General features: G+C 47.7%; 1 protein-coding gene across 1 annotated transcript in view; it reads left to right on the top strand.

Annotated features, from left to right (window-relative positions):
* Positions 1 to 295: 295 nt before the first annotated feature.
* Positions 296 to 27,722, top strand: part of MAP3K21 (mitogen-activated protein kinase kinase kinase 21) — a 49,396-nt gene continuing 21,969 nt past the window's right edge. Inside the window, exons 1-4 of the mRNA XM_037136743.2 lie at positions 296 to 1,423; positions 17,460 to 17,640; positions 23,302 to 23,450; positions 26,833 to 27,008. Coding sequence (XP_036992638.2) covers positions 607 to 1,423; positions 17,460 to 17,640; positions 23,302 to 23,450; positions 26,833 to 27,008 — 1,323 coding nt within the window. The 5' untranslated portion in view covers positions 296 to 606. The remainder of the gene's footprint in view (positions 1,424 to 17,459; positions 17,641 to 23,301; positions 23,451 to 26,832; positions 27,009 to 27,722) is intronic.

The raw sequence follows: 27,722 nt of genomic DNA, 5'->3' as shown, positions 1-27,722 counted from the left end.
GGTTGTCTTCAAGAGCCGTTACTACTTTTCGGGGAAGAGTGGACTCCCGGGGCCTCACCGTTGGCTTAATTTAAACTTTCCCGTAAACTTTTTGCTGAGCTGGGCTGGCTCCGCCTTCTGGGCTAAGTGGGCGCGGCCCACAGGAGTCCAGATCGCCATAGCAGCAGGGGAGGCAGGGGATGCCCAGGGGCCCGGAGGGGGCGTGGTGGGTCCGGGGCTGTAGGCGGGCCTCGAGGGGGCGTGACCGGCCGTGCAGAGGGCGGGTCTGGGAGGAGCGGGGGGCGGGTCCTGCAGGGGCGGTCCCAGGAGGCAGCCAGGCTGAGTTAGCTGCAGGCCCGCCGCAGGCCCAGCGCGCCACCATGGTGCTAGAACCCCCGCGGGCGCGGGGACCGCTGCAGCAGCAGAAGCGGCTGAAGAGGAACGGTGGCTGAGGCCAGGTTCTCCGGACCGTGGGCTCGCGATCCCCCGCCGTCCCTGAGCCCCGATCCCTCCTCCCTGCCTTCTCGGGGCGCGGAGGCGACACCGCCGGACGATGCGCGCCCACGGCCGCACAGGAGGCTGAGCCCGCCGCCCCGCGCTCCGCCCGCTCCCTTACGGCGGTCCTCGATGGCCTTGCCGGGCGCGGAGGGAGCTGCCGACAGGCCGGTATCCCCGGCCCCAGGCGCCCCCGCCGGCTCCGCGTCGTCGTCGTCCGCCTCCTCCAGTGGCTCGGCCTCCGCAGGCGCGGGGCTGTGGGCCGCGCTGTATGACTACGAGGCGCGCGGCGAGGATGAGCTGAGCCTCCGGCGCGGCCAGCTGGTGGAAGTGCTGTCCCAGGACGCCGCCGTGTCCGGCGACGAGGGCTGGTGGGCCGGCCAGGTGCAGCGGCGCCTGGGCATCTTCCCAGCCAACTACGTGGCGCCGTGCAGCCCGACCGCTCTCCCAGTACAGCCGCCCGCCAGCTCGCCACCGCGGCCCGGCTCGCCCGTGCACGTCGACTTCGAGCGCCTTGAGCTCAAGGAGCTCATCGGCGCCGGCGGCTTTGGGCAGGTGTACCGCGCCACCTGGCAGGGCCAGGAGGTGGCGGTGAAGGCGGCGCGCCGGGACCCGGAGCAGGACGCCGCAGCGGCGGCCGAGAGCGTGCTGCGGGAGGCACGGCTCTTCGCCATGCTGCGGCACCCCAACATCATCGAGCTGCGCGGCGTGTGCCTGCGGCAGCCCCACCTCTGCTTGGTGCTCGAATTCGCCCGCGGAGGAGCGCTCAACCGCGCGCTGGCGGCTGCCAACGCTGCCCCGGATCCGCGAGTCCCGGACCCGCGCCGCGCGCGCCGCATCCCCCCGCACGTGCTGGTCAACTGGGCGGTGCAGATCGCGCGTGGCATGCTCTACTTGCACGAGGAGGCCGTGGTGTCCATCCTTCACCGGGACCTCAAGTCCAGCAACAGTAAGTGGGACTGGGGCGGGGTGGGCGTGGGTAAGGGGGCAATACGCAGCCGTGCCCTCTGCAGTCCACCCTAGTGCTAGAGCTGGGCGGGCTCCCCGGGCCCAGTGCCAAGTGGAATGAGGCGGGGTTGCCAGCAGCACCTCCTGTGCAAGCCCTCCCTCCAGTAATCAGAGGTCCAGCAACACTCTTTGGTGACTTGCTCTGGGACAGGTGACACACTAACCTTGACTTTGCTTTTGGGTGCCTGTTTTACAAATGCGGATCAGACTTGATTGCAAACAACACTTGTAACATATCTGGGTCTTTTTGAAACTTAATGCTGCTGTTATTTAGCCTTTAGTTACCAGTGTGGTTTGTTCATTTGGGTAGAACTTTGCAAACCGAGGCCTTCGTGGATTGTGCGGGACCCCTGGCCCTCCTTCTGGCCTAGTGACTTTCATCAAACAGCCCTTTCCTTCAGCTCCCCAGGTGCTTATTGAGGTTGCTCCTCTCCCACTTTAAATGTGGCTGCGTGCCCTTTGACATCCCCAAAGGCTTTCCATTCAGAGGTCTCTGTTCAAGAAGTGTGATTTTAGTATTGGTGGGGTAGTGTGAGTCTTGGTGAATAGCCTTCAGATAAGAAGCACCAGTTTGCAACATTAAGCGCATTTGGGTTGATTAAGGGCAAGTTCATTGTCCTTGCACAGCTACTTGAAATCTTGAAGAGTTGGCCTGTATCATTTACTTTCTTTATAAATCTGGGTCAGTTTTCCAGATGTAAATAAGGAACCAGCAGCTAAACAGAACACACGTTCTATTGTATTTCACCATGTAAAAGAGCCAATAGAATGGCTGCTTAAAGCTGGTTCTTCGATATGGGAAATCACTCAGTATTCTTAGAATGAGATGCAATCTTACGACAGATTAAAGGATGCAGTCAGAACTGGCATTGGCCTGCCACAGCTGCATGTCTCTCAACCTTGTAAAACCTGCTAGGACAGGAGCTAACTCAACTGGAAACATTGTCCTTCCCCAAGTCTGCAGAAAGAAGAGTGACAAGAAGATATGATACATTTGTTAGATGTTTTTTCCCATTCAAAATCCTTCAGCCCTGAAATTTACTTGACAGTGACTAACGTAGCATTTTGATTATGAGCACTGTAAATAATTTGTTGGTAACTTTGTAGAAACATTTAATACTTTGGGGTTTATTTTACAACTCCCAGTAACCCCTTGTCTTATCATTTAGGTTGCAAGTGCTGAAGTAACAGGAGCAAATTCTAGCAAAATACAGCGTAGCAAAGAGGCTGCAATAGTGTTTTGTGTACGTTAGAGTTCTGACGGAGGCCATTGGAAGGGCTCCACAGTTATTTACTTTGGGGGCTGTGTATAGCAGACAAAGTACAAATGTTAATGTATTTATTTTTGTAAATGCTTCAAAGCTGACAGTCTTTGCTACCACTTGGTGCTTATTCCCTAAAATATGCTTTTAGTAAAAGAAATGTTTAACCTGCTGCCAAAGAACAAGCCTGTCTGTGTGTCCCATAAGCCTGGCTGTGTGTCTGCCCAGATTTTCCACAAAACCAGGTAGTTTAAGGACAGCGGTGGCGTGAGTGCTTGCCCTGCGTCTTAGCAATTGCAGCGATCCTGCGATTCTCACGGAAACTGGCATTCTGCAAGTGTCTTCTGCTGCACAACATCAGATCCCCAACACAGGCAAATGACTGGGGTTGCATTGATCCTCAGACTGGAAAATCTGTCTTTTGCAGGGCTATAATCATACTTGTGGTCTATGTGAGTTGTCCACAAGGAACAGTGTGTCTACTAGTGTTTGTACAAGCATAGAGAGGGAGATTAATCCATGTTGCAATCATGGACTTTTAAATATAAATTAAAAACTTTTAAAGAACCAGGCAACAGTAAAAAGAAATAACATGGCCGTGGAATAATAACTATGGTTAAATAGTTTTTATTGACACTGGAAAAACTTGTACAGTGGAATCCACTCCAGGGTCCATGGTAGATATTATATAATTTGGAGGTGATTATAGGCTGCAGCTCAGTTTTTGAAAGACTTTCCACCACCAAAACAAATTTCCTGGAGCATTTTAATTTTCTATAATTGTCAGGCAGGGTTGCCTTTGTGTTGAAATTTTGCACTTTTTATGAAAAAGACTTAATTGGCTAGGTCGGTAGCCTCGCCAAATTCGTGTTCCAATACAGCCGTTCATTATAGTTCTTAAACTACTGTGATGTGAACATTTTGAATAGGGCCTACAGTGTGTGAATCATAGCACCTAATACCTCGGTTACTCTGGATCTCTGCTGTTAATTATTCAAGGAATAAATGCAGGTACTTTGGAATCCCCTTGTGATAGCTGAAGCCTTAACGTCTTGTTCTATTACAGTATGTTTTGTTCGACTGTATTTGTTATTTGCTTATGGGGGTAGTGGCTTAATCATAATGTAAACAAGATTTTAAGAATCAATATTGAATTTTTTTTTTAATTCTGTGGTCTACTCAGGTAACAAAGACTACGTATAAGACTACTTGGAACCAAGTGAGTGGAAACTATTGTCTAAAACAAATGTTTAAATTTGTCAAAGGAAGATAATAGTTCCCGATAGATTTTCTTGCCTCGTTTTTCTTTAGTCTTTTTCAGTTTGATCATGTTGTTTGCGACGATGTTTATATTGAAATAATACCTAGTATGTTGTGATGGTACAAGCACTTTTGTCCCTTTCTAACAGACTGCAAAAGATTGAAAGTGGAGCTAAATGTGCAGGTTTTAAGCTTTTTTACGTTGTTACAACATGCTAGGCCCTGTCGCTCCGGGGTTGCATGGTAAGCAGAGGACAGTTCGCTAAGTCTCTGTCTGTGCAGCACCTAGTCAACAAGGCGGTGCAACTGGGGTTTGCAGTGAACCCAGCCAGGTTTCTATGCATCCAGGGAATGGAAAAATCATGGTGAGCTGGAACTCATTCATTCAACGTGTTGTGGGCGTCCCTTCCCTACCGGTGACTCCTGGGCCCCAGGGACTCAGTGGCAAACCAGATGATCATATCCTGTCTGGCACAGGGCACAGTCTACTAAGAAAGGTAGATAGATGGCAGCCGTGCGATGAAACATTAGTACGTGCTTTCAAGAGAATAAAGCACGGTGTGGGGCAGGATGGTGGGGGCCGGCGGCTCTGAGAACCGGACACAAACAGGGACGTGGACAGCAGGAGGCACGGGGCAAGCAGAGATCCAGGCAGAGGGAAGATGAAGCCTGGAGAGGCCGTGGGATGAGGCGGGAGTGGAGAGTGCGCAGATGGTCAGCGTGATGACCCTTGCGGGTGGCGACCCACCCTGACCACCTAGCCGTGCGCTCTGAGTGTTGCCCACCGCGAGCCCTGCGCCTGGCGTGCGGAGGAGCCGTGTGGTCTGATTTCTGTGTGTACAGGCTGCTGTGGCTGCTCCGGAGGGCGGACGCACTGCTGGCCTGAGCCAAGGCTGGCCAGGTGGTCCGGGCTGGGCAGGCACAGTGGGCCCGGCCGAGCGTGGGTGCGGTACAAGTGGTTTCCAGGAAGTCCTGCGGAGGAGTGGAGATAAAACGGCACAGTACGCAGGCTGCCGAGGACGGCGCGGATTACGAGAGTGCTTCGAAGTGTTTCGTTTACCCTGGCTCAGCTCAGGATTGAAAGAAGATTGCGTGGCATAACTATGATTCTTTTTTTTTAAAATGTTGTGTCCTGTGTTCCATCCTTTTTGTAAAAGTAGAAAATAAACATTCCGTGAGAAATTGAACCACAAATTTAGGGGGCTGCTTACTTTTATACTTTTTATTTCAACGATGAAGCAACTTTTTACGCTGATTATTTTAGCCTTCTGGGAATAATTGTTACCTATATCATTATCAACAGCCTCTACAATCTATAAATAGACATAAATGTTTATTAGGAAATATAATTTAGAGCTCTAACTAAAAAAAAAGGTACAAAAGGAATTTATTTCTTCTTAGCTTTCCTCATTAATGCAATGTACATAAAGGAACTATTTGAGAAAATTATAGCAAGTGTAATCTCTAAGGCGCTTAAAAAGCTTTTAAGAGTGACTCGGAGGCGCTATTAATTATGCTACAATCAGTTAAAAGACCCGCGCGCCTTCCTTCTCCGTCCGCCCCTTTCACTCCGGATGTGTAGCTTCACGCCACCGTGGCCACTTCCTGCTCTGGGGACACAGGGAGATCAGCCCCGACATCCCAGTGGCTACAGAGCCAGTCTGCTTCGGAAACACAGCCTGCTCCAGGGCAGGCTTTTAGAAGAACAGCAATCTCGGAGGGTCACCCCACCTTCCCCTTCCATTCTCCTGCTTGCATATCAAACAGATAGGCCTCTTCTCCTGCTTTATGGTCGTGAGGGGGCAGGTGTATAGTTCTGCTTCTGCAAACTGACTCTTCGGTGTCCACGCGGGGTCATTTTCCTGGTCAGCCCGTCTGTCTGCACCTTAACGGCAGAGGGGAGGGAAGTAGCCCCCCCTTTCAGAAGGCCGTCTGCAAGTACTGTGTTCCCACGCCAGCACACACATGCCAAACTTTTCCAGACCAGCCAGTTACTGGAAGGAGCGTTGGTTTTTCTAGAATACTACGGTTAACTGGAAGTCACTCAGACCGGTGTTTGGATATTGGTGTCATCATTTACGAGCTGTGTGACCTTGGGCGAGTTATATAACCTCATTGGACCTGAATTTCTTGATTTCTGATGCTGTCTACTGAATCCCTTTCTTGGAGCGAACGGAAGTCTTGTAGGAAAAAAATCTGTTTAATGTTTCTTTAACTCTTCAAAAGCAGTTGAATAAACACTGGCATGAAAGTATAGGGGTTTTTGAGGGGAAAAGGACGAGCTGGGTGTGGCTAGGACGAAAGGTAGACAGATGGTGGGGCGTGGTTGTGGGCAGGACACAGGCACCCAGCACGTGCCAGACCGTGGGTGCCTTGAATGCACACTGACATGTGTCCGCTGTCCAAGGGTGCGAGTGAACTATGGAAGGTTTCGAGGAGGAAAATGGGTAGATCTGCTGAAACATAGACACCTACAAAGAAAAGAATAAGCTCAGGATCATTTGCTTTGTGACTTTACCGCTGTAGGTTAGCGGTGGGGCAGTGAAACGCTTAGACATTGGTGTGGTGCATGTTGTTTACTGCCTTGGACCAAGCCCAGTTTTTGTGGTCACTGTTTGTTCAGTGAGTTCATTCAGGGCACGCTCTCTCTCTCTCTCTCTCTCTCTGGTTCACCGGAGTGAGAAAATAATGGCCAGATTTACTATATCTTGGGGGTGATTTTAATTCCAAATATTTGTGTGACTGTCCCCAAACCCTCTGCAGTACTTGAGGGGCTCCCAAAAGGTGGAGACCCCTTAATGACGGAATTCTGGGGAGCACAAGGAGGATTCTGGGGCGGCTGGGAGAACTGTGCTGGTTTTGTTTTGGGGCCTGAAACTTCAATTTGTACACTTGACCTGAGTAGTGTGAATTTAGTCATTTCTTAAAATCCATATTCTTCAGCTATCACTTCATGTTAAGTGCTTTAGCCAAATAATAGTAGTGACAGGAACAAGAACTAACATTTATATAATGCTTCCTAGGCACTGAGTACAGCCCAGACTCTCACTTCATTTATCCCTCAGAGCAGCCTCTGGGGTAGGTAATTTAATTATCGCCATGTTACAGGTGCAGAACTGAAGCCAGGGATGAATAGACTTTATCAAGTTTCCTTGGCTAGTCAGAGACTTGAATCCAGGACTCCTAGCTCCAGAATTGGAGCTTGTATCTTCTCCATGTATGGTCTCCATTAATAGTCCTCAAGTGTTTGTTATCAGCGCCTGAAAGAACTTTGGTTTATGTAGGGTATGGCTGTTGATATTTACCATATTAGAAGTTTATAGATAGTTAATAATGGAAAAATAAGAATAACTCCATTACATGTTAACATAGCATTTTAGTGGGGGGAAACACCTTATTTTCTAAGACAGTTTTTTGGAGGACACCTGATAGAAGACAGGTGGAGATTCGTATCTGCTTCTGCTTTGGAGCTGTCGCCAGCTTAGGGACCGCAGGGGCCCCCGGGTGATACTCTGAGGGGCGCCCGGCCAGATGCCCAGCTGGGCTGGCAGAGAGTGGCACTGTGTGGCAGCGGCTCCCACACCCCGGGCACCGTCAGCCACTCCCCGCGAGCTTTAAAAAGGTAACATTCCCTGTCTCACTTTTGGATGCTGCAATTCAGCTGACTTTGCTTGGAAACAAGCGATGAATTTGTTTGGAACATTTTATTTTGAAAATCTTGAATTGTACACAGTTGAAGGAACTTAGGCGAACTCGTAGGTCCTGCCATTAACATTTCACTCAGTTATTTTCACACAAATCGAACCCTATCCATCCATCAGTGCATTGGAGCTTTGGATGCAGCGTTGATTTTGTTAAGAGCTTCTGGATAATTCAAACGTAGAGCTGAGTTTGGCAACTGCTGTTCAAAGAACCAGGATTGTGGGTTCCTTCCCATGGTTGTCTGGGTCGATACATAAATCCTTCACGGCTGCAGACTTATCCCCAATCCTGTTAACTGGTGACATGGGACAGTGGGTCATAGCAGGCATCTGTGAGAGTGTGGGTGGCTTGTTCTGGGCTTTTGTCCCTAGGGGAAGGAATGTCACTAAAAATTTGTCCCCGCAACACAGGGCATGTGGTGCTATTGTGGCGTCTGATCTCCGACCCAGCTGTGGGTTCCTGGGCCCCAAGTCCCTGTGTGGGGGGCCGTGAGGGTCAGTGACGTAGTGTGCACCTGGTCAACACACTTTTCCTGTAAAGGGCCAGATATTAAGTATGTTTGCCTTGCCAGGCAATAAAGTCTCTGTTGCAACATTCAACTCTGTCATTGTAGCCGACAGCATCAAAAGGCAATGTGAAAACAAACGAGCATATGTGTGTTCCAATAAAACTTTATTTATAAAAATAGGCATTGGACCGGATTGGCCCATGGGACATAGTTTACTGACTCCTGGCATATGTCAAAACGTTGAATAAACTGTAAGCCACGATGGTGGCAGTTCATTTTTATATCTTGTTTAGAAACACTCTGACTGCCGATCAGGATGGAAGCGTAGGTAGACATGCTTGGCCTCCTCGTGCAACCACAGAAAAGAATTACAACTAAATCTCAAAACAAGTACCATGCAGAACTGCCAGAAAGTCAAACTATATGGAAGTCTGTCGTCCAAGGGTTTAAAGAAAGCACATTCATCCCGATGGGTAGGAGGAGCAGAGACGTGGAGGTGGGGTGGGGAGGAGTGGTGTGGGGTGAGGAGGAGTGGTGTGGCGTGGGGAGGCGGCAGCGGCAGGGGAACGAACTCACGCCGTCTCACAGTCCCACGTTCACGTGTGGTGGAGAAACACGGGCAGGGACTCCTTGGGAGCCAGCCATCACAGCCTGAGGCCAGTCGGCACAGCCCGGGGTCCCAGCACCAGGAAGATAAATCCCCGTGACTTCTGGCTGTAAACACCAGTGGGGGGTGGGGTGGCAGAAGAAATGGAAAGAATTTCACAAAACCTTGCAGAAAGGGCCCACATGGTTTTAAAAAACATGCAAAACCGTCCACTCTGGGACTCAACACCAGGGCAACAGCTGGAAAAGAGCCAGTCACAAATGGGCAGTGGGTGAAGTGACTGGAAATGAGGGGAGTGCCGGGCAAACCCCCAGAAACCAGGCAGCAGCACAGTCCCCTCTCTAAGCCCTCCCCCAACACAGAGCCACAAGTCAGTGAATTGGGTTGCCCTGCCCTGGTGATTACCTAAGGCTCCACCCAACGCAATTTATAGGGTGTCAAAGCAGCTCTACCTAATACATGGAAACTAACACAGTGAGGCTGCCAAATCAAGAAGATGAAGAAATATGGCCCAAATGAAAGAACAGAACAAAACCTCAGAAAAAGAGTAAAATGGATGTAACCAACCTATCAGATGTGGAGTTCAAAACACTGATGATCAAAAGGCCCTGGCTGGTGTGGTTCAGTGGATTGAGCGCTGGCCTGCCAATCAAAACCCTGGTGATCAGGATGCCCAAAGAACTCATTGAGTAGAGCAACCACAGAAAGGAACACATGAAGGTTATACTAGGTGAAATAAAGAGAAATCTACAGGGAACAATCAGTGAAGGGAAGGAAGCCAGGATTCAAATCAATGATTTGGAATATAAGGAAGAAATAAACAGTCAATCAGTACAAAAAGAAGAAACAAGAATTAAAAAAAAAAATAAAGGTAGTATAAGAAAACTCTGGGACATCTCCAGATGTGCCAATATCCAAATTGTAGGCTTGCCTATGATTTGTAGAAGGCAAAGAGAAAAGGGAAAAGAAGGAAAGGGAAAAGAGCAAGAAATTGAAAACTTATTTGAAAAAAATAATGAAAGAAAATGTCCCTAATTTGGCAAATGAAATAGACATACAAGTCCAGGAAGCACAGAGATTTCCAGACAAGTTGGACTCAAAGAGGCCCACGCCAACACACACCATAAATAAAATGCCAAAGGTTAAAGATAAGGAAAGAATCTTAAAAGGATCAAGAGAAAAGCAGAGTTACCTACAAAGGAGTTTCATAAGACTGTTAGCTGATTTCTCAAAAGAAATTTTGCAGGCAGAAACGGACTGGCAAAACGTATTCAAAGTGATGAACAGCCAGGACCCACATCCAAGATGACTCTACCCAGGAAAGCTATCATGTAGCGTGGAATGGCAGATCAAGTGCTTCCTGGACAAGGTAAAGCTAAAGGAGTTCATCATCACCAAACCATTATCACATGAAACGTTAAAGGGACTTATTTAAGAAAAAAGACCAAAACTATGAACATTAAAAAGGCAACAAATTACAAGTCTGCGAACCAGAGAATCACAGTTCGATTCCCAGTCAGGGCACATGCCTGGGTTACAGGCCAGTTCCCAGCAGGGGATGCATGAAAGGCAACCATACATTGATGTTTCTCTCCTTCTCTCCTTCCCCTCTAAAGATAAATAAATAATATCTTTATAAAAGAAGGCAACAAATTTACAACTATCAACAACTGAATCTATTAAAACAAACAAACAAAAACTAAGCCAACCCGCAAAACAGGAATAGAGTCATAGGTATGGAGATCATTTGGAGGGTTATCAACTGAGAGAGGGAGGGGGGAAGAATAGGGGAAAAGGTGCAGGGATTAAGTACAAATTGGCAGGTACAAAACAGACAGAAGGCTGTTAAGAATTTCATAGAAAATAGAGAAGCCAAAGAACTTATATGCACGACCCACGGACATGAGTTAAGGCAGGGACTGCTGGTTGGAAGGAGGGTACTGGGCAGAAGGCAAGGATGGGGGAAAAGTGGGACAACTGTAATAACACTCAATAAAATATACTATATATATATATGTACACACATTATTATATATATATAAAAGAAAAATCTTTGAGTACTTTTAATAATTCTTAATTTTTTGTGTGTGAATTCACTGATACCCTAAAACTTTTCTAGGACGCTTTTTAACCTAAGATCATTATTATCAATCATTCTGCAAAATGCAGTGCCGTGTAATCATATATTTGCTCATCTCAGCTGGGGGTGAGGGGCTTTGCCTTCTGGCTGCCCGGCCGCCCAGCCAGCCAGCAGGATGAGGAAACAGTCCCAGGCTTTGTTCTCTGTAGGAGCACTGCCATCTGGGCGCCTTGGCAGGCCTGCCAGTAACTTGGGCTGATAAGTTGAGGGTCAAGGAGGAAGCATGAAGTACCGAATCCCAGCTGTAACTGTTTCACGACCAGGGTCAATACTAGGACATTGTTTTAAGCTCCTGGAAAAAGAGTAAATCACGTGCCATTCGGGGAAGTACCTTGCTTGTACATGTGACGTTTCAGTTATTATTGGCTCAACATGGTTTGAAGGAGTTTATTTTGTTGAAAATCCTAAGGAGATAGAAATACAGAACTAGACTTCACGTACAACGAAACGGAAGGCGTTGCCAGTGTATCGACTGTGAGCGTTGAATGTGGCCGGGGCAGGTTGGCCCAGTGCCTTTTATTTGTGGGGTAAGAGCAGTGGAAGGCTCCGGGTCACCTGACCACGTGGGGATTTTCTGTACAGAGTCTGCCTCCTCCTGTCTAGTAGGCCCGTCTGTGGTTTGTATTTTATAGTCACTAACCGACTGGATTCTGTGTCCCAGGGGCTCTCCCAGGTCCCGGGCATTCCAAAGTGAGCAAAGCAGGCACAGAGCCCTCCCCTCTCGGGATTTGCATTCCAGTGGGCGACACAGACATTAAACGGTCCATAGGAGGGGGCAGTAGGACAGGGCGGGGTGTGTGGGGGAGACAGGTCTTGCAGGGTCTCCTAGGTCCCCCAGGGCTGTTGACTTCCCTGGGACACTGGAGAGTTTGGAGCCTAGAATTGGGTTGTGATTGACATTTTCATGGGATTGCATTGACTGGGGTTCTGAGAATAGACTGGACAGGCCCAGGGTGGAGGTGAGCATCCGGGTGTCACCGGCATAGAGGGGGAATTTAAGCCCTGAGAGATCGGCTGCACCTCTCTGGGGAGTGAGTGCTGACAGAGAAGACCAGAGGCCCAAGGACTGAGTCCTGGGGGTCTCCAGGAATTAGAGGTCAGGGAGATAAGGAGGGGCCAGAAAAAGGAGCAGCTCGAATAGGAAGGAAAACCCAGGTGCTCTGAAGGCCAGTGAAGAATGTGTTTCGGGGAGGGGCAGTCAGCTGTGTCAGATGCTGCTGATGGGTCGCCATTCAAGTAACAGGTGTATAGTAAGGGCCCTTTAGGGCAGTCTTCCTTTCCTAGTACCATTCCAGTTAGTGTTGTATAATGAGCTGCTGACTTCACGTAAAAAAGCTTGCAATTCATTTTCTTCATGCTCCTTCCCCTACAGTTTTCATTTACTCTTTCGTTCAACAGATATTTAGAGAGTGTATAAAAATGCTAGTTGCTGCACAGTAGAAATAAAAACAGACAGAAGATTAGTGAGGTGCCGTCTGTCCTTTGGTTCTTTGTGCTTCACTTAGGGAGATGAGACCAAGCGGTATGACAAGGCAACCGCTTAGTGTGACACCACTTAGAAATGCAGAGAAGGCCCCTCTGAGGTTCCAAGGCAAGGCACCGGGGGACGTGCTGTTTAGAGATTCACGCAGCACTGGAGCAGGGAGAATGTGGACGTCACTCGCGTCCTGCATGGAAGGAGAAGCTGAGTTCGCAAAGGCTGTGGACTTGGGAGTGGTCTCGCAGTGAGCAGCTCGGTGGGAACCCCATGCTCCTGCCTGATGCTTAAGGGGCACCCGAGGTGCGGTTTTTCCACAGGGCAGATGGGGAGACAGCCCCACAGCACGCGCAAAGGGGTACAGGACAGGTGTGGGGGTGTGTTTGTTAGAGGTGGCTTTTAGTGCCCAGAATTGTCCGTTTGTAAGGGTGGGTCATGTTGGAGAATACGGGAAGAAGGGAAAAGATCACGTAGCTGTGATGGATGGACCTGGAAGTCCAGGGTGTGGGTCTGGACTTGATTCCATAAACCTGGGTGTGAGTGAGTGGCGTGTGTGTTGGGGGGGCGGGGCGGGGACAGATGGAAAGAAATGTACAAAAATTGGGAGCTGCTTGGTGAACTTAGAAAGTTAGCATTTATTTATTCCCTGTAAATGGTCCATTGTTCTGAGTTGAAACTCATGGAGTCACCTTATTTATTTATATCTTAGACTCAGAGAAAGGCGTGTTTGTCACTCTATGCTTTCACATTGTTGCTTTTCTCCACTTGTTTTCTTTCTTATGACTTTCTGTTGGTGATAATATATTTGAGGTTAAAGATTAATCAAAGCGAACCCGTTTGACTCACATGGAACTTGGACATAGCAATCCCATAAATGTTGAGAAAGTAGAATGAATACATTGTAATTCCCTTTTTTTAAAAAAAAGGTATGCCTTATATGCCATAATTCTGAAAATACCAAGGTGAAACTTCAAAGGAGCCGGGAAAATCAAGTGCCTCATGGTTGAGTAAGTAGGCGAAGTGCAAGGTTGTAAAAGCTTGATTGCAAAGACCGGGGTGAACAGGGGTCAGAAATCTTCACTGAAGTGCCCCAAAAGGGGCTCCGACACTGTCGCTAGGTTACTAACAAGAATTTACAGTTCCTGTGGCCAAAAAAGTCGATTTGCCTGGTTTGCACATTGCACCTTCTGGGGGGCAGCTGTGCCTGTCACCCTCCCTAGTGAGTGACAGGAAGCGGAAGTTGGCATCCACCCTTGTGTCCTTAGGCTGAAACCTGGCCAGCTGCCCCATTATGTTACCTGTTGGGGCACCAGCTATTTTTGGTTTCGGTCACTTTGCCCAAAAGATAAGGAATTTCAGGAATTTTGCTCAACACCTCTGAAACAGACTCCCAAACAATGGGCCTTTCATGGAACTCTAAACTTGACATTCAGAGTGTTATTTTAACTTGTTTTCTGTTAGTTCAAAGCATGGAAGCACTTGGCTCCTGGGGAGGCTTTGGACTGGGGCTGGGGGAGGTGCGAGACCGTCAGTGCCAAGGCTGCCAAGAGCACCCTGCACCGTGACCTTTATGTAGAAATGCAACTCATTTTAAATGCTCTGGTTTTAGTTCTCACTTTTAGTTCTGTTTTCACTTATTTTTAGAGCTGCCTTTCTTTGGCCTTTGCTTCTCAAGGGCTGCCAGCCCTTCCCTGGGGTCGGGGGCATGGGATTTCCTTCGTGCATACCTCGGCTGACACAGCCTCACTCCTCCCTGTGTGGGTGTTCATGAGAACGAGGAGCCAGTGCCTCTGAAAGTGCCCTGGAAAGCCAAGTTCTACAGAGTTGAAAGCCGTTTTAATCACTAATTTGGAGTCTTTTTTGGTGGTAAGAATAATCACTGCTTAAAAGTGAAATTAGTAGTATTATCATGGAAAAATGTAATACAGCTGATGAAGTAGCTAATTATCTGTCTGGAGGGGTTGTTTTTGCGGTTTAAGAATATGGGGTTGGATTTTTTTTATAAACATGAGGAGTAAGAAGTGAGAAATAAATATAGCACAAGCTGACATGGAAGGAAGAAAATTCAAAAATTGATCTCTGAAACCAGGTACCTAAGGACGTTTCTGGTTGGTCCGCCCCACTGGTGGCCCACAGCGTTACTGGTAGCGCAGGGACTGAGGACGTGGGGACGCAGATGGCATCTGACACTGGCTGCGTGTTGTAGCCCTGCGGCCCGGGAAACCACGTCTAAACTGAGAATCACAATGGCCACTGCACAGCAGGGGGTGAGGCTCAAGTGGAGACAACCACACAGAAAGGCTCGCTCAGTGGTGGGCAACATTCTTATCAGAACTGGTGCTAATTATCCAATTGTCGTTAATGAAAACTACTCCATCCATTGAACGTCTGATGCGCAAGGTACCGTGTCAGGTGACACTGGGGGACCCAGGGGACAGCTGTAATACACAGCTCCTGGCATTGAGTGGTTCCTGTGCAATTTAGAACCATACGTTTTAGGTGACAAGGTAACCAACGAAACAATATGTGGATAACAGATGACTGGGGAGATGAAACAGTCGCTGTTTTGTAGGATGTTCTGGAAAGGTTGCCCAAGGAAGCTGGCCCTTGAATAGTGTAGGTGGGCGGAGAGAATGAGAGGCTATTCCACCAAAGTGAGGCCCACCCCAGGGTCCTTTCCCTATCCTTCACTACAGGGTATGGCGTTACGTGTGTGAGTAAGAAAATGGTAAGAGTTTTGGCCTTGCTACTTAGCACCTGCGTGACCGTGAGCATCCACCCACCTTAAAACCCGGCGTGGCCTCTGTGTGGTGGGTATAAAACTAGGCCAGGGGTCGTTGCTCTCTAGTCTCCCAGGGAGAAGAGTGCTTGGGGGAGGACACATTGAACTCCACAACACTGGCTCAGTATTGGCGACAAATCCCCACTCAAGTGGCCCTTCTTGTTGACAGGGAGCCCCAGGTTGGTTCTCTCCAGCGACACCAGTTCTTTGACTTTCATGACCGTCGTTCATTGTAAACATTGGATGCCATGCTGTGAATATCATGGAAATCCACTGCAAAGTGAAACTTCAAGCCTTGCGAGAAACCTAGTATTTCCTGCCAGCCAAGAAACTGGTTTTGAAGATTTGCTAACAACACGTGCAAACCCGTTGATAAAAGTGTGCACGTACCCGTGTGCATCCGTGAGTGCACGGTCCTTACGAAACGCTCACTGAATTTCACCATTCTCAGCACTTTGCACAACTCCCTCCTCACTCCAGCCGTATGAGGTGCTTGTGATCATGGTCCCCATGGCAGCCAGGGACGGAAGCAGGACTCCACCCCGCCCCTGCCTCCCCTCGGGAGTGGTCCAGTGACAGGAGATCGGAAAGCAGCGTGGGTCCAAAACAAAGAGAAGTTTCCCTCCTGAAAACCAATACAACCCGCCAACTGAGCAAAGCAGGCCACACTTAGGACCTGGGCCTCTGGGGTCAGACTGCTTGAGCCTCACCGCCTGTTCATTGCGTGACCCTGGGCAGGTGACTCAGCCTGGCTGGTTGCAGTTTCCTTATCAGGTCCAGATAATTAATAGTACATACCTGTACGGTTATAGTGGGGTGATCTGATTAAGATGCCTGCAGGTGTGCCCGACAAGTAGAATGGACTCCGTCAAACACTGATTTTCCCTGTAACTAACATTTGGGGTAACGGCTCTCTGTATGACCATGCTCCAAAAATGAAACATGAAGGTTGTCTAGTGTTGTTCTCCAGTTTCGAAGTAGTGAGGCCAGAGGTCATGTAGCGACCAGGGAAATGGAGGGCATTTCCCCAATGGAGGGAACTGGAGAGCATTCAGGTGTGGAGTGGGACGGCGCAGCTGTGTGTTGGAGTGCAGGGTTTTAAGGCAGGAGTGAGGAGATCAGTTAGAAAACACAGCAGCATTAGCCCTGGCTGGTGTAGCTCAGTGGCCGAGTGCTGGCTGCAAATCATAAGGCTCTCCAGTTCAATTCCCGGTCTGGGGCACATGCCTGGGTTGTGGGCCAGGTCCCCAGTAGTGGGTGTGCGAGAGGCCACTACACAGTGATGTTTCTCTCCCTCTCTTTCCACCTCCCTTCCCCTCTGTCTAAAAATAAATAATACAATGTTTTTAAAAATAAAAGAAAAGAAGAAGAAAGAAAACACAGCAGGTTTAAACTGCCCCCTTTGCAGCAAGTGGGAGGAAGGACATAGGTGAGCGGCTGCTGGAGCATTTCCGTGTGGTTATGGGCAGAGGACAGTCAGCCCTTTGAGAGAGGAGCCTGGGTGCAGGGCGGGGTGAGCTGGTAGGCAGGAGGGGAGGGAGTGAGAAGTGGCTTATTTCAGCTGCTGTCACCTGCCCGGCCTGGCGCCACCGGCCTGCGCCGCCCAAGTTGCGCCTGCGCATTCGGTGTTTTGTGTCCAGGGGCTGGGGGCTGGGAAGTGAGCATCTAGATCAAGTTTCTATAAAGTTTTCACTTTTTGCTCTATTTTGAACTTCAGGAAAGCCCTCCTCCCTCCTAAAATTTCTTCATGAGTTAAAGTACCTATGAGCATTTTTCAAATGTACGGTTCGAGAACAGTTTGGGGGCATATGTCATCTATTTGAGAGATTCTTCAATACAGTCGGTAGAAAAGACTGTGCCTCCGGGTGAGGACCGGCCTTGTAGAAGGACACAGTGTATCGGGTAAACTCGCAGGGACTTGGGACCCTGCCTGTGCTCCCTCGGGAGATGGTCCCAGCCCCTTGAAATCGCTTTCCCATGAAGAGAAGCAGCCGCAAAGAGGGCTGCGCTGTACCACGTCTGTGGGCTTCCAAAGAAACACTCGCGACTTGCGGCACAAGTGACCCACTAGCGGTTAGGGTGCAGGTGGTGTACGGAAGGTAAAATGGTAACACTGAAGTTCATTCTTATGTATTCTGTCCACTGCCTTGAAGGCTACTGAAAATATGAAGGAAAAAAATGTGACTGGAAAATGATAAAATAGTTATAAAAATATATCGCTTTTTTTTTTTTTTTTAAGTTTTGCTGCTTGAGAAGATAGAGCACGATAACTTCTGCAGGAAAACGCTGAAGATCACAGACTTCGGCTTGGCCAGAGAGTGGCACCGGACCACAAAGATGAGCGCGGCCGGCACCTATGCCTGGATGGCCCCCGAGGTCATCAAGTCTTCCCTGTTTTCTAAGGGCAGCGACATCTGGAGGTGAGCACCCGGCTCTTCTTCGCTTTGCACCCCTCTGCAGAAACGGGCTGCTCTGTGTCCCGGGGTGGGGGGGGGCCCGAAGTATTCAGTAGTTCTGAGCATAAGGGGCAACTTATGGAAGAGGGTTTGGAGGGTTTGGAAGAGGGTTTTAGAGTTTTGATCATAGGATCAGAGTGGAGCAGGTAACATGAGGTTTTTATTGTCACGACTTCCATTGGATAGGAGAACCTTTTCATTAAATCTGAGGTTTCAGTAAAACCGGCTATAATTGGAGTTCACAGTAATGCCAAGATTTTGTGAGTAAGTACAGTTAAATTTTCACTTTAAGCAAAATTTCGATTCCTTGTGATTCCCTGACAGAATAGTAGCATGGAAGGAGTTTGAGGTAGATGGCATTTTCTAAAGATTAAAGCTCCCAGTTTGAGAACAGAGAGCTGGACCAGATGGGACCCCTGGTTACCTGGGTTTTCCGTTCAGCTGCGTGTCGTCTGGGGGTAATGCTGCTCCACAGCAGAGAGACGGACAAGACCACTCTGCTGAGTAGTTACCACCCACCAGGGGCTTCCTTGCTTTTATCTACCGCTCACAAAGTCCTTTGTAGGGGAGTTTGGCATTCTGAAAATACTGTAAAAGTTAATTGGGGTGTATTAAAATTCCAGTGCTTTCTTTTGAATTTTAATCATTTTATTGAGATATGATTCACATGTCATACAATTTACCCATTGAAATGGCATCATCTGAGGGCTTTTAGCATTTAATACAACACAAACAAATTTTAGAACATTTCTATAATCCATAAAGGAAACCCTGTGCCTCTCAGCCATCATCCCCAGCATTCCGCCCCTCCCAGGCCCCCACTGATGTTCCATTTGTATCTTTAGGTTTGCTGATTCTGGAAATTTCATATCAATGGAATCATACAGTATGTAGTCCTTTGGGACTGGGATTTGTCAATTAGCATAACGTCCTCAAGGTTCATCCATGTCAGAGTGTGACAGAATTCCCGTCCTTTTTAAGGGTGAATAATATTCTCTTGGATGGATAGACCACATTTTGCTATCTGTTCATCCCTTGGTGGGTATTTGGGTTGTTTCTACTTTGGGGCTATTCTGAATGATGCTGCCATGAACATCTGTGAACAAGTATGTGTGAGGGTGTATGTTTTCGGCTCTCTTGGCTGTATATCTAGGCATTTAATTGCTGGGCCATACGGTAAATATGTGTTGAATCATTTGAGGAGCTGCCAGACCACCTTCTAAAGCAGCTGCTGTGCTCCCATCCCACCAGTACAAGGGTTCCAATTTCTCCACATGCTCGCCAACACTTGTTGTTATTTGACATTTTGATTGCAGCCATCCTAGTAGTCACGAAGAGGCATCTCATTGTAGTTAAAATTCCAAGGCTTTTGTACCTCAGAAAACTCAGGCTGAGAGAGGAAATGTCACTTTGCTAAGAGTCCATATCTGAGAAGTGGCAGAGCAACTGCTTGTTGAGTCCACAGCTTTCTGACTCCCAAAGTTGTCACCAGCAACACTTTGCCCCCTCCAATTATTGGGCGCAACAGAACTTACTCTCAGATTCACAGGTCAAGCCAGTGGCAGACACCCTGCAAGCGTAACTTCCAAAAAAATCCTTTAAATTGAAACCTGACCCTCTGCATTTAAAATATAATTTCATTGTGCTTTTGAGAAATTTGTCAACTGTCAGGGGTTCCAGAACACCCTAGGGCTATTTTGAAAACTCAAATGCTGGGCCATACTGCCCAGACTCTGTTTTGGAGGAGACCCATCGCATAGGTCTTCCTGAAACATTCAACATTTTTTTCTTGGTTTAATTACAGTGATTTTTCTGACCATGCGATGCCAAGATATGTAGATGAAATAGGTGATTCTTCTAAGAAATTATACCTCAAGGCTCTAAAAACTAGTGAAATACATCAAAATTTATTTTACATTTAAGATATTACTGACGACTACAACCGGTCCTTTCATGTGCTTCCTTTATGCACTGTGTGATTACAAGCTATGCAGATGCTGTATAATCTATATAAACCCTTCATAGCAACCCTATTATTCTAAGCGTAGGGAAGAATCAAGAGGTATGAAAAAAAATTCTAAAACCACCAAAAATATAGGTCTTTGAGTCTATGCAGTTCTTGGACAGGTTGCCTCTCAAAGCGTGTTTATTTCTAATTCTCAGTTTCATAAGCTGGAATTATCGGATTTTAAGTCAAATCAGCTAATTAGAAGAGGGGAGAGGGAGGCTAAGCTGAAAACAGTAAAAATTGGCAGCTGGAAGCAAAATAGACAGGAAGGAAGAGGCATGAGATGCTATGAAAAGGACTGGAAACGACTGACTCTGGAGCCATGGAATTCATTAGGAGAGGAACGCGTGCTGGGGCCCAGGGGTGTCGGATCCGGGCCGCCTCTGGCCTGCGTGAACTTGTGCTTTCCGCCCTCCTTTCCGAATGTCCCCATGAAAACGATTTCATTCAGGAAATGCCGCTGCCCTCTGTGCAGTGCTGCGGGCTGTGCGTTGGCTGGTGTGTTTACAAACGTGCCTGCCAATCACTTCCTCCTTCCCGATGGGTAGTGTGTTCCCGATGGGTTTGGACAGTGTCTCCTGTACCCCAGTTTCACAGAGTCGGTACCAAGGTACCGAGAGGTAGAGAAATTTCCTCAGCTTGCAAAACCGGCAAGTGGCTGGGGCCCCAGGCCTGAGATGCTGCTCTGGCTGCCGCAGCCCTTGACCTTCAGGCTGCTAGAGCGCTGGGGCAGGGTTTCATGTGTCCCGCCCCCTCCTGGTCGCACTGTACTTCTGATACGCACTGCGCTTTAGATGCGTAGTTCCGCAGAAGCAGTTCCAGTTTCGCTTGGGTTTGACCTGGGTAAGCCCTCCTCTCTCCTTAAACGGTGACCGGGCGTGAATTAGTCATTCTCTGAAACTCCCCAGAAACCAAGCTAAGTGGGCGTATAATTTGGTTCTGGGTTCCTATTTGCTAATGAGAGTAGCAAGGACACTTCTGTGAATTTAGACGGACGTTTCAGTTACCCCAGGATTGCTTTGGGCCCCAGTTCTGAGGTGACTTTGATTCATCTGTGAGTTAAATTTAATTGTTCTTGAAATTAAGAATTTGATTTTCAAGAAACTAAGCAGATAACCTTTGAAAAAGGTCAGTTGCAACTTCATTGTTGATAGTTATAGCATGATGTGATTTACTACTACACTGTATATCCCTTTAGAAAGATTACTAGTCCCCAGATGGGAGGGGGTGGAGGGTGGATAAAAGGGGTGAGGGGACAACGAAGTACAAATGGCTGTTACAGAGTAGTCATGGGGGCGATGTGGAGCACAGCTGAGGGAATAAGGTCAAAATGGAATAACCACGTAGAGAGTCACGTGGCCACTAAACCGATCGGGAGATCGCTTTGTAAGTTACCTGTCTAATCACCACATTCTACACCTGAAGCTCACAGAATGTGGTATGTTAAGTGTAATTAAAAGATAAGTTTAGCACCCAAATTGTAAAGAATAAAGAGTGGTTAAAACTAAATAGGAAGAAGAGTGCTTTGAGAGTGCCAGGCAGACGGTGCTATATTGTATAGATGAGTTAACTCAAGGTCAAGTTCAAGGGTCCTGTGAGTGGGGACAGAGCTGGTGGACGGGCCCCCCCCCCCAAGCTCAAACTCCCGTCTGCTGCTTCCAGGCCGCTGCCACTCAGCGGTGTCCGCTCTTCGGGCTCCGAGGAGGAGCCGGCCTCCGGGCCTGGGGACAGACACACACCTCTGCTGGGGCCAGCAGGGCCCTGGCTGGTGGGCCCCTGCAGCCCTGCCGCTGGGCACATTCTGTTGCTTCCACATTCTTTCTTTCTGAATGCTTTCTGTACACAGTCTAGAGCAGCGGTTTCCCACCTCTTTGATCTCATGGCACACGTAAACTAATGACCAAAATTCTGCGGCACACCAAAAAATACACTTCATTATTTTATCTGACCAAAAAAATAGGTATCATTCTGATGCATTCACTCCAGGCGGCTATTGTGCTGGGCTGTGGCCATTTTTTTTTTAGTTGACGATCTAAGGGAAAAGAGGTCGGTGCCCCTGACTGAACCGTCAGGCAGTGCAGGTTGTGAACGCTCTCGGGGGCACGCCGGTCAAGCGTCGCTCATCCGGAGCCCGGCAGGCACACTGGGAGAGTCTTCAGGAAGTGCCGTGGTACCCGGCGTGGCCGGAGCCTCAGGCCAGAGAGTCGGCAGCTCTGCAGGTGGGTCTGCCCCCCAGGGGGCCTTTCCCAGGGTCTCTGTGATGTGGTGGCCCCACATCTCACGGCAGAAGATGAAAGATTAGAAAAGTAAACAGGACTGTAGGGCTGTATGAGTGATGTTAATAGAAATAAAGAAGAAAGTAAATAGGACTTTCATATGTGCTTATGGGTTTCAGTGTAAAGTCAAGGGAGTAGTTTGGAGTGACTGACTTTTTTGTGTGTATTAGCAAAAGATAATTTGAGTGCACTTCCCATTTTGAAGAAGATAAAGGGGAACTAAGGTACTGACCGATCTGGTAGGGGAGATTAACTATATATAATATGCAAACTTATTTCCAGCCTCCTGTGTTGCCTTAGAGTCTGCGGCGTGGATGCGGAGTAAAATGTGGTTCTTTGGCTTTATTTAAAAAATTGGTTTAGTTGCAGCTGGGGTGGCTCAGTGGACTGAGCACCAGCCAGTGAACCAAAAGTTCATGGGTTCGATTCCCTGTCAGGGCACATGCCTCGGTTGCCAGCCAGGTCCCTGGTTGGGAGTGTGCAAGAGGCAACTGATTGATGTATCTCTCGCACGTGGATGTTTCTCTTCGTTCCTTCCCCATTCTGTCCAAAAATAAAATAAATAAAAAATTTAAACATTGGTTTAGAAGCCCTTCTATACTGTATCCTCTCTCATATTTGTCATTGCATCTGCCTTTGACGACCTGGAAGAGCTGTGAACCTGGGTCGCACCTGCCAACACTGCCAGAGCTTGGCTGCAGCCACAATCCTGGGCTTTCCCCTCCCAGCTCACCTCGTCCTCCTCCCTACAAAGTAGACATGTGATGTGCCACCAGCAGCCCAGGGAGGCCCTCCCGATTTCCGGGGCCTGTTACTGTTAAGCTGCCTGGGGAACACATTCTTAAAATAGCTCCTAAAATAGGAAGTGAAAGTCAGAAAGATAAACAGTTTTGACAAACTATTTAAAAATCCTTCCATTGGCATCCAGCGGTGTGTAGCATGAGATGGACGTAGGGCGAGCATCTTCTCGTCCTATCAGTCCTCACGAGGTTTTATCTGCGTGTGGGAAAAAGGAGGCAGAAGGAGAAACGTCACAGCAACCATGTGACTCTCAAAGAGCGGCCGGCTCTGGCCCCTGCTTGGTTCAGTGTGACGACACCTGAGTTTTCCTGTTCATTACGCAGTTTTCATCCGTGTAGTGAGTGCATGCACAGCTCATTTCTGGGAATGACCATGTTTGAGACACTGACCTCTCCCCTCTGGAGAAGGGCCGCTTTCTTGGAAGAGAAGGGTCTCACGAGCAGCTGGAGGAAGGCACTGATACAGCTGCCCCACCAGCTGTGCCCGAGGGAAGAGCCCGGTCACCCGCCTCACTGACTTTGTGACACCCTTGCCTTCCAGCTACGGCGTGCTGCTGTGGGAGCTGCTCACCGGGGAGGTCCCCTACCGCGGCATTGACGGTCTTGCTGTGGCTTATGGTGTGGCAGTCAACAAGCTCACCTTGCCCATTCCCTCCACCTGCCCGGAGCCCTTCGCCAAGCTCATGAAAGGTACGTGCGTGCCCTGCCGCTGGGCGTCTGCTGGGGCAGGGGGACCCGCTCATGAGAACGTCTATATTTTTTTAACCACAGATGAAATTTCTGTGGTTCTGAGTTTCAAGTGCTTTTATGGACTTGCACTGTTTTAGAGTTAGAAACCTTGTCTTTGATCTCAGATGTCAGGGAAAATTTTGACGAAGTAAGTAATTTAAAAACAGTCCTGTTTTTATCAGGGACTCATTTATGTGTAAAATTCACCGGAATGGTAATAAAGTTTTCACCGAGTAGAATTCACAGACGATGTTGTGTGGGCTCCAGATCTGCCAGTTTAAGTCTTACCGAATGATCAAAAATGTGTTACAGCCTTACTTGGCGTGGTTCGCCCTGACCTTAGGTGTTTGGTCCTCATCTCTTAAACATTAACTAACTCTTCTTGTGAGCAGCCAGTTACCTCAGTTATCAGGCTCAGAACCTCTCTTGTGATTATAATGCATTAGAGACTCTGGCAGCGCTGGGTTGAGTGGTGGACGTCACAGCAGTGAACCACCCCCCCCCCCCCCAGCCAGGGCAGCTTCGGCCCTGACCCTCAGAGCTCATGGTGAGGCATGGAAGGCATATGTCCCCTTAGAATGCCATATGCTATAGATGACAAGAGCCTTGTTTTCAAAGAAAAAAAGGACAGATCCCATGTATGTAATAACAAAATGTCTCATTCTTTAAGAAAATGTTTTTAAGAGCTCGCTACAACAAAATTTTCTAAAAGAAAAACCAAAAATAGTAAACAAATTACTTTATGGTAAAGAGTATCATCAACTTATTTATGTAACACAACAGGCAGGTTTTGTGCTAGACACAGAGGGGGGAAAAATCTAAACTGAATACCAAATACAGGAAATGGGTATTCATAAATTTCTGGGTAACTGAGACTTAAGATTGTTAAGGACCAGGGGGTCCCAAACATCGGAAGTCTGTTTTTCTACCTCAGCAAAGGCTTTTTTCCTTTTACAAGTCAGAACCTCACTATTCATTTATCAAATATGTAGACAGTGTCTGGATGATTTGTTCAACTTCACTGCCAGTATCACCTTCGGGGGCTGGCTTTGTCACGTTTTCTTACACACTTTCCCCAGTGAACCTGGGGCCTGTGACCGGAGAGATGCTGAAAGGTGCTTAGCAATATTCATGAATAATTCAGCAAATATTGTTTGAAAGCCTGCTACATTTCCAGGTCAGAAAGAGCAAGACAGGCATGAGGCCTGCCCCAGAGAGATCACCATTAAAATACTGCAAACCCAGGCCCTGGCCAGGTAGCTCAGTTGGTTAGGACATTGTCCTGATATGCGAAGGTCGTGGGTTTGATCCCTGGTCACACATATATAAGAATCGGCCAACGAACGCAAGAATCGTGGAAGAACAGGTTGATGTTTCTCTCTCAAAAAAAAAAAAAACAAATTAAAAAACATTTAAAATACAGCAAATCAAGCACTGATTCTGAATCACTGCGAGCCTTCTTTTCAGTTTCAAAGGTTGGAATAGACATTGATTTCCTCTGTAAGGACAAATGAAATCATTCCTCACACACACCACCCTTCAGATTCTCATACAGAGGGTTTTGAAACCTGTGTGTTGACGAGGCCTATACTTTGCTTTGTCTTCTCCTGTGACAATGTCAAGTGTCCCCTCCGTGTTTTCCATCACAGCCCCCGCATTGTGCCTCCCTGCCTGGCTGTTTCTGCGACAGCTTTCTGTCCCCTTCACTGCTGTCATTTCTCGGCTCCTTACTGACGCCTGGGCTTCCCCATTGTCCCTTCCTCGGCTCCTGTTCACTTGACTCATCTCAGTACTTCCGTAAACACTGGGTGTGCCGTGAGCACAGGTCACCAGCACTTCCCATGACCGTGTTCTGGAGCTTCGCCGTGAACTTGAGGTCTTTTTTGCAATAGTCTCTTCCCGAGTGCATTTGGAAGTGTTATCCTGAGAAAGACAACGTGAGAATTCTTTAAAGTCTGCCTTACAAGAGGCTGATAAAGGAATGCAGAACTCACCACAGGACGCTTTTACTTTATCTTCAGTTGTTACCGTTCCAAGTTTTAGATTCTGCAAGATCGGAGTTAAAACTGTTCGTTTGGTGTGCGATAATCAATTTTACACATAAGGGCTAGGTCGAAAAATTCAATTTTGGGCTTTCTGATATTAAATTAAAGTTTATATGGACCTGTGAAGCTTGAAACTTAAAAAAATACCCACATGATAAAAAATTAAGACAGTTAAGTATTCCTTGATATGTGTCTGTCCTTTATCGTAAAGGGTATATAGTTAAGAATTCAGCTATTTTTGAGTCTGCAAGTCAGATCCTATCAAGCAACCTGCCCTGTATGATCTATAATCCTTTCAAAATTTTAAGTTAGCTGTGGCCAGTGTGGCTTGGTTGAAGCATCAGGCCACACACCGAAAGGTTGCAGGTTCAATTCCCAGGCAGGGCACATGCCTACGCTGTGAGTTCTGTTCCTGGTTGGGGCGTGTATGGAAGGCAACTGATCGATGTTTCTCTCTCTGTCTCTCTGGAATCAATAAACATACCCGTGGGTGAAGGTTAAAATCAATCAATAAGTAAGTAAATAAATAAATAAATTTAACTTAAAGACAAATAGAAACAGTCAATAAATTTAATCTCCCAAATGTTCTCAGGAGGAATGATGAGAAGCCCCCTCCAGGAATAAAGAAGAGGTGGGTAACCCACGTGCCCCAAAGGAACCAGCCGTGTGCTCCGCGGGGTGTCAGGGAAGTGCTAAGGTCTCTGTGAAGAGGGAACCCACGCTGCTTATGCGTTCTCTCTTCACAGGAGTGAAAGTCACTGGGGGCCAAGAGTCACCCCTCATTGTTTCATCAGCCATCAGTGTTTTCACAGCGTTTTAAATGCCTGGCTTCAGTTTCACAGCAACAATACTAATATTTATTTTGAAAGGTAATCCTATCTTCCAAGTTGAGGACGTGAACAACTTCCAACGTGACCTCTAGGAATAATCTCTAGGAATAACTGCAGGAGCTTTCTACTCTTCTGCAGCAGACTTGAAGGCTGCGGAGAAACTGTGTGCTTCCAGCCACACTGCGTACCTTGTGCGGCAGCTGCGGGTGGGAGGTCAGCGTGCTTTTAAGGGAAACAGTGAACGAGGTGGAGTCGGCCTCCAGAGCCCTGCCCCACAGTGATTTTTGGGCCTGCTGCTGGCAGGGACCCCGTGTGAAACAAAATTCCCAAATCCCTATCAATAGAATTTGTAGTTTCCCACGAATCTGTCAACACGGGCTGATAATGTGAACTCTGCTGAGAAATAGTATTAATGAGATACTTGTTTGTTTCAGAATGTGGTAGTAATGAGATTCTTGCTTCTTTTAGAATGTTGGCAGCAAGACCCTCATATTCGTCCATCATTCGCCTTAATTCTTGAACAGCTGACCGCTATTGAGGGGGCGGTCATGACCGAAATGCCTCAGGAATCCTTTCATTCCATGCAAGACGACTGGAAGCTGGAAATCCGGCAAATGTTTGACGAGTTGAGGACAAAGGAAAAGGTGAGGGACATGTAATGACTCGCCTGGTAGATGTTATGGAAAATGTGAGGCGAGAGCCACCAGTAGCATTATTCTAAGGTGTTTTCAGGCATCAGTATTTATTTATTATTTTTTAAAAGATTTTATTTATTTATCTTTAGAGGGGAAGGGAAGGAGAGAGGGAGAGAAATATCAATGCATGGTTGCCTCTCGTGCGCCCCCTGCTGGGAACTGGCCTGCAACCCAGGCATGTGCCCTGACTGGGAATCGAATTGCGGTTGTTGGGTTTGCAGGCTCACGTTCAATCCACTGAGCTACACCAGCCAGGGCAGACATTAGTGTTTATTGATTCTTGTTTTCCAGCTAAAACAAAACTACTGGGCTTGAAATGTGGAACTGGAAAATAGAGACCATCTTGTGTTCCCTACCCTCTTCTTTTTTCAGCAGACTATTTTAAGTTAAATCCTAGACTCACATCATTTTACCTTGAAAGGCTTTAGCTTGCATCGCTAACTAGTAGGAATTTCCCAAATAACCTTCTTGCCATTATTATCTTCAAAAGTAACAGTTGTTTCCTTGATACCATGTAATGTTCCCCATTCCACAATTTCATTCTGTCTCAGGGGCCTTCTCAGAGTTGGTGGGCACAAGTCAGAATGTAAACAAGGCCTGTGTGCTGTTTCTAGTTGTATCTTTTAAAGGCTTTGTTAGGCTAGCCGCCCCCCCTCTTTTTAT

The sequence above is a fragment of the Artibeus jamaicensis genome, unplaced genomic scaffold (assembly GCF_021234435.1).
Source record: "Artibeus jamaicensis isolate MK-2021 breed Jamaican fruit bat unplaced genomic scaffold, CSHL_Jam_final contig_467, whole genome shotgun sequence".
Taxonomy (NCBI): domain Eukaryota; kingdom Metazoa; phylum Chordata; class Mammalia; order Chiroptera; family Phyllostomidae; genus Artibeus; species Artibeus jamaicensis.
Note: the sequence above shows the minus strand (reverse complement) of the source record. Positions and strands in the feature narration are given on the sequence as shown.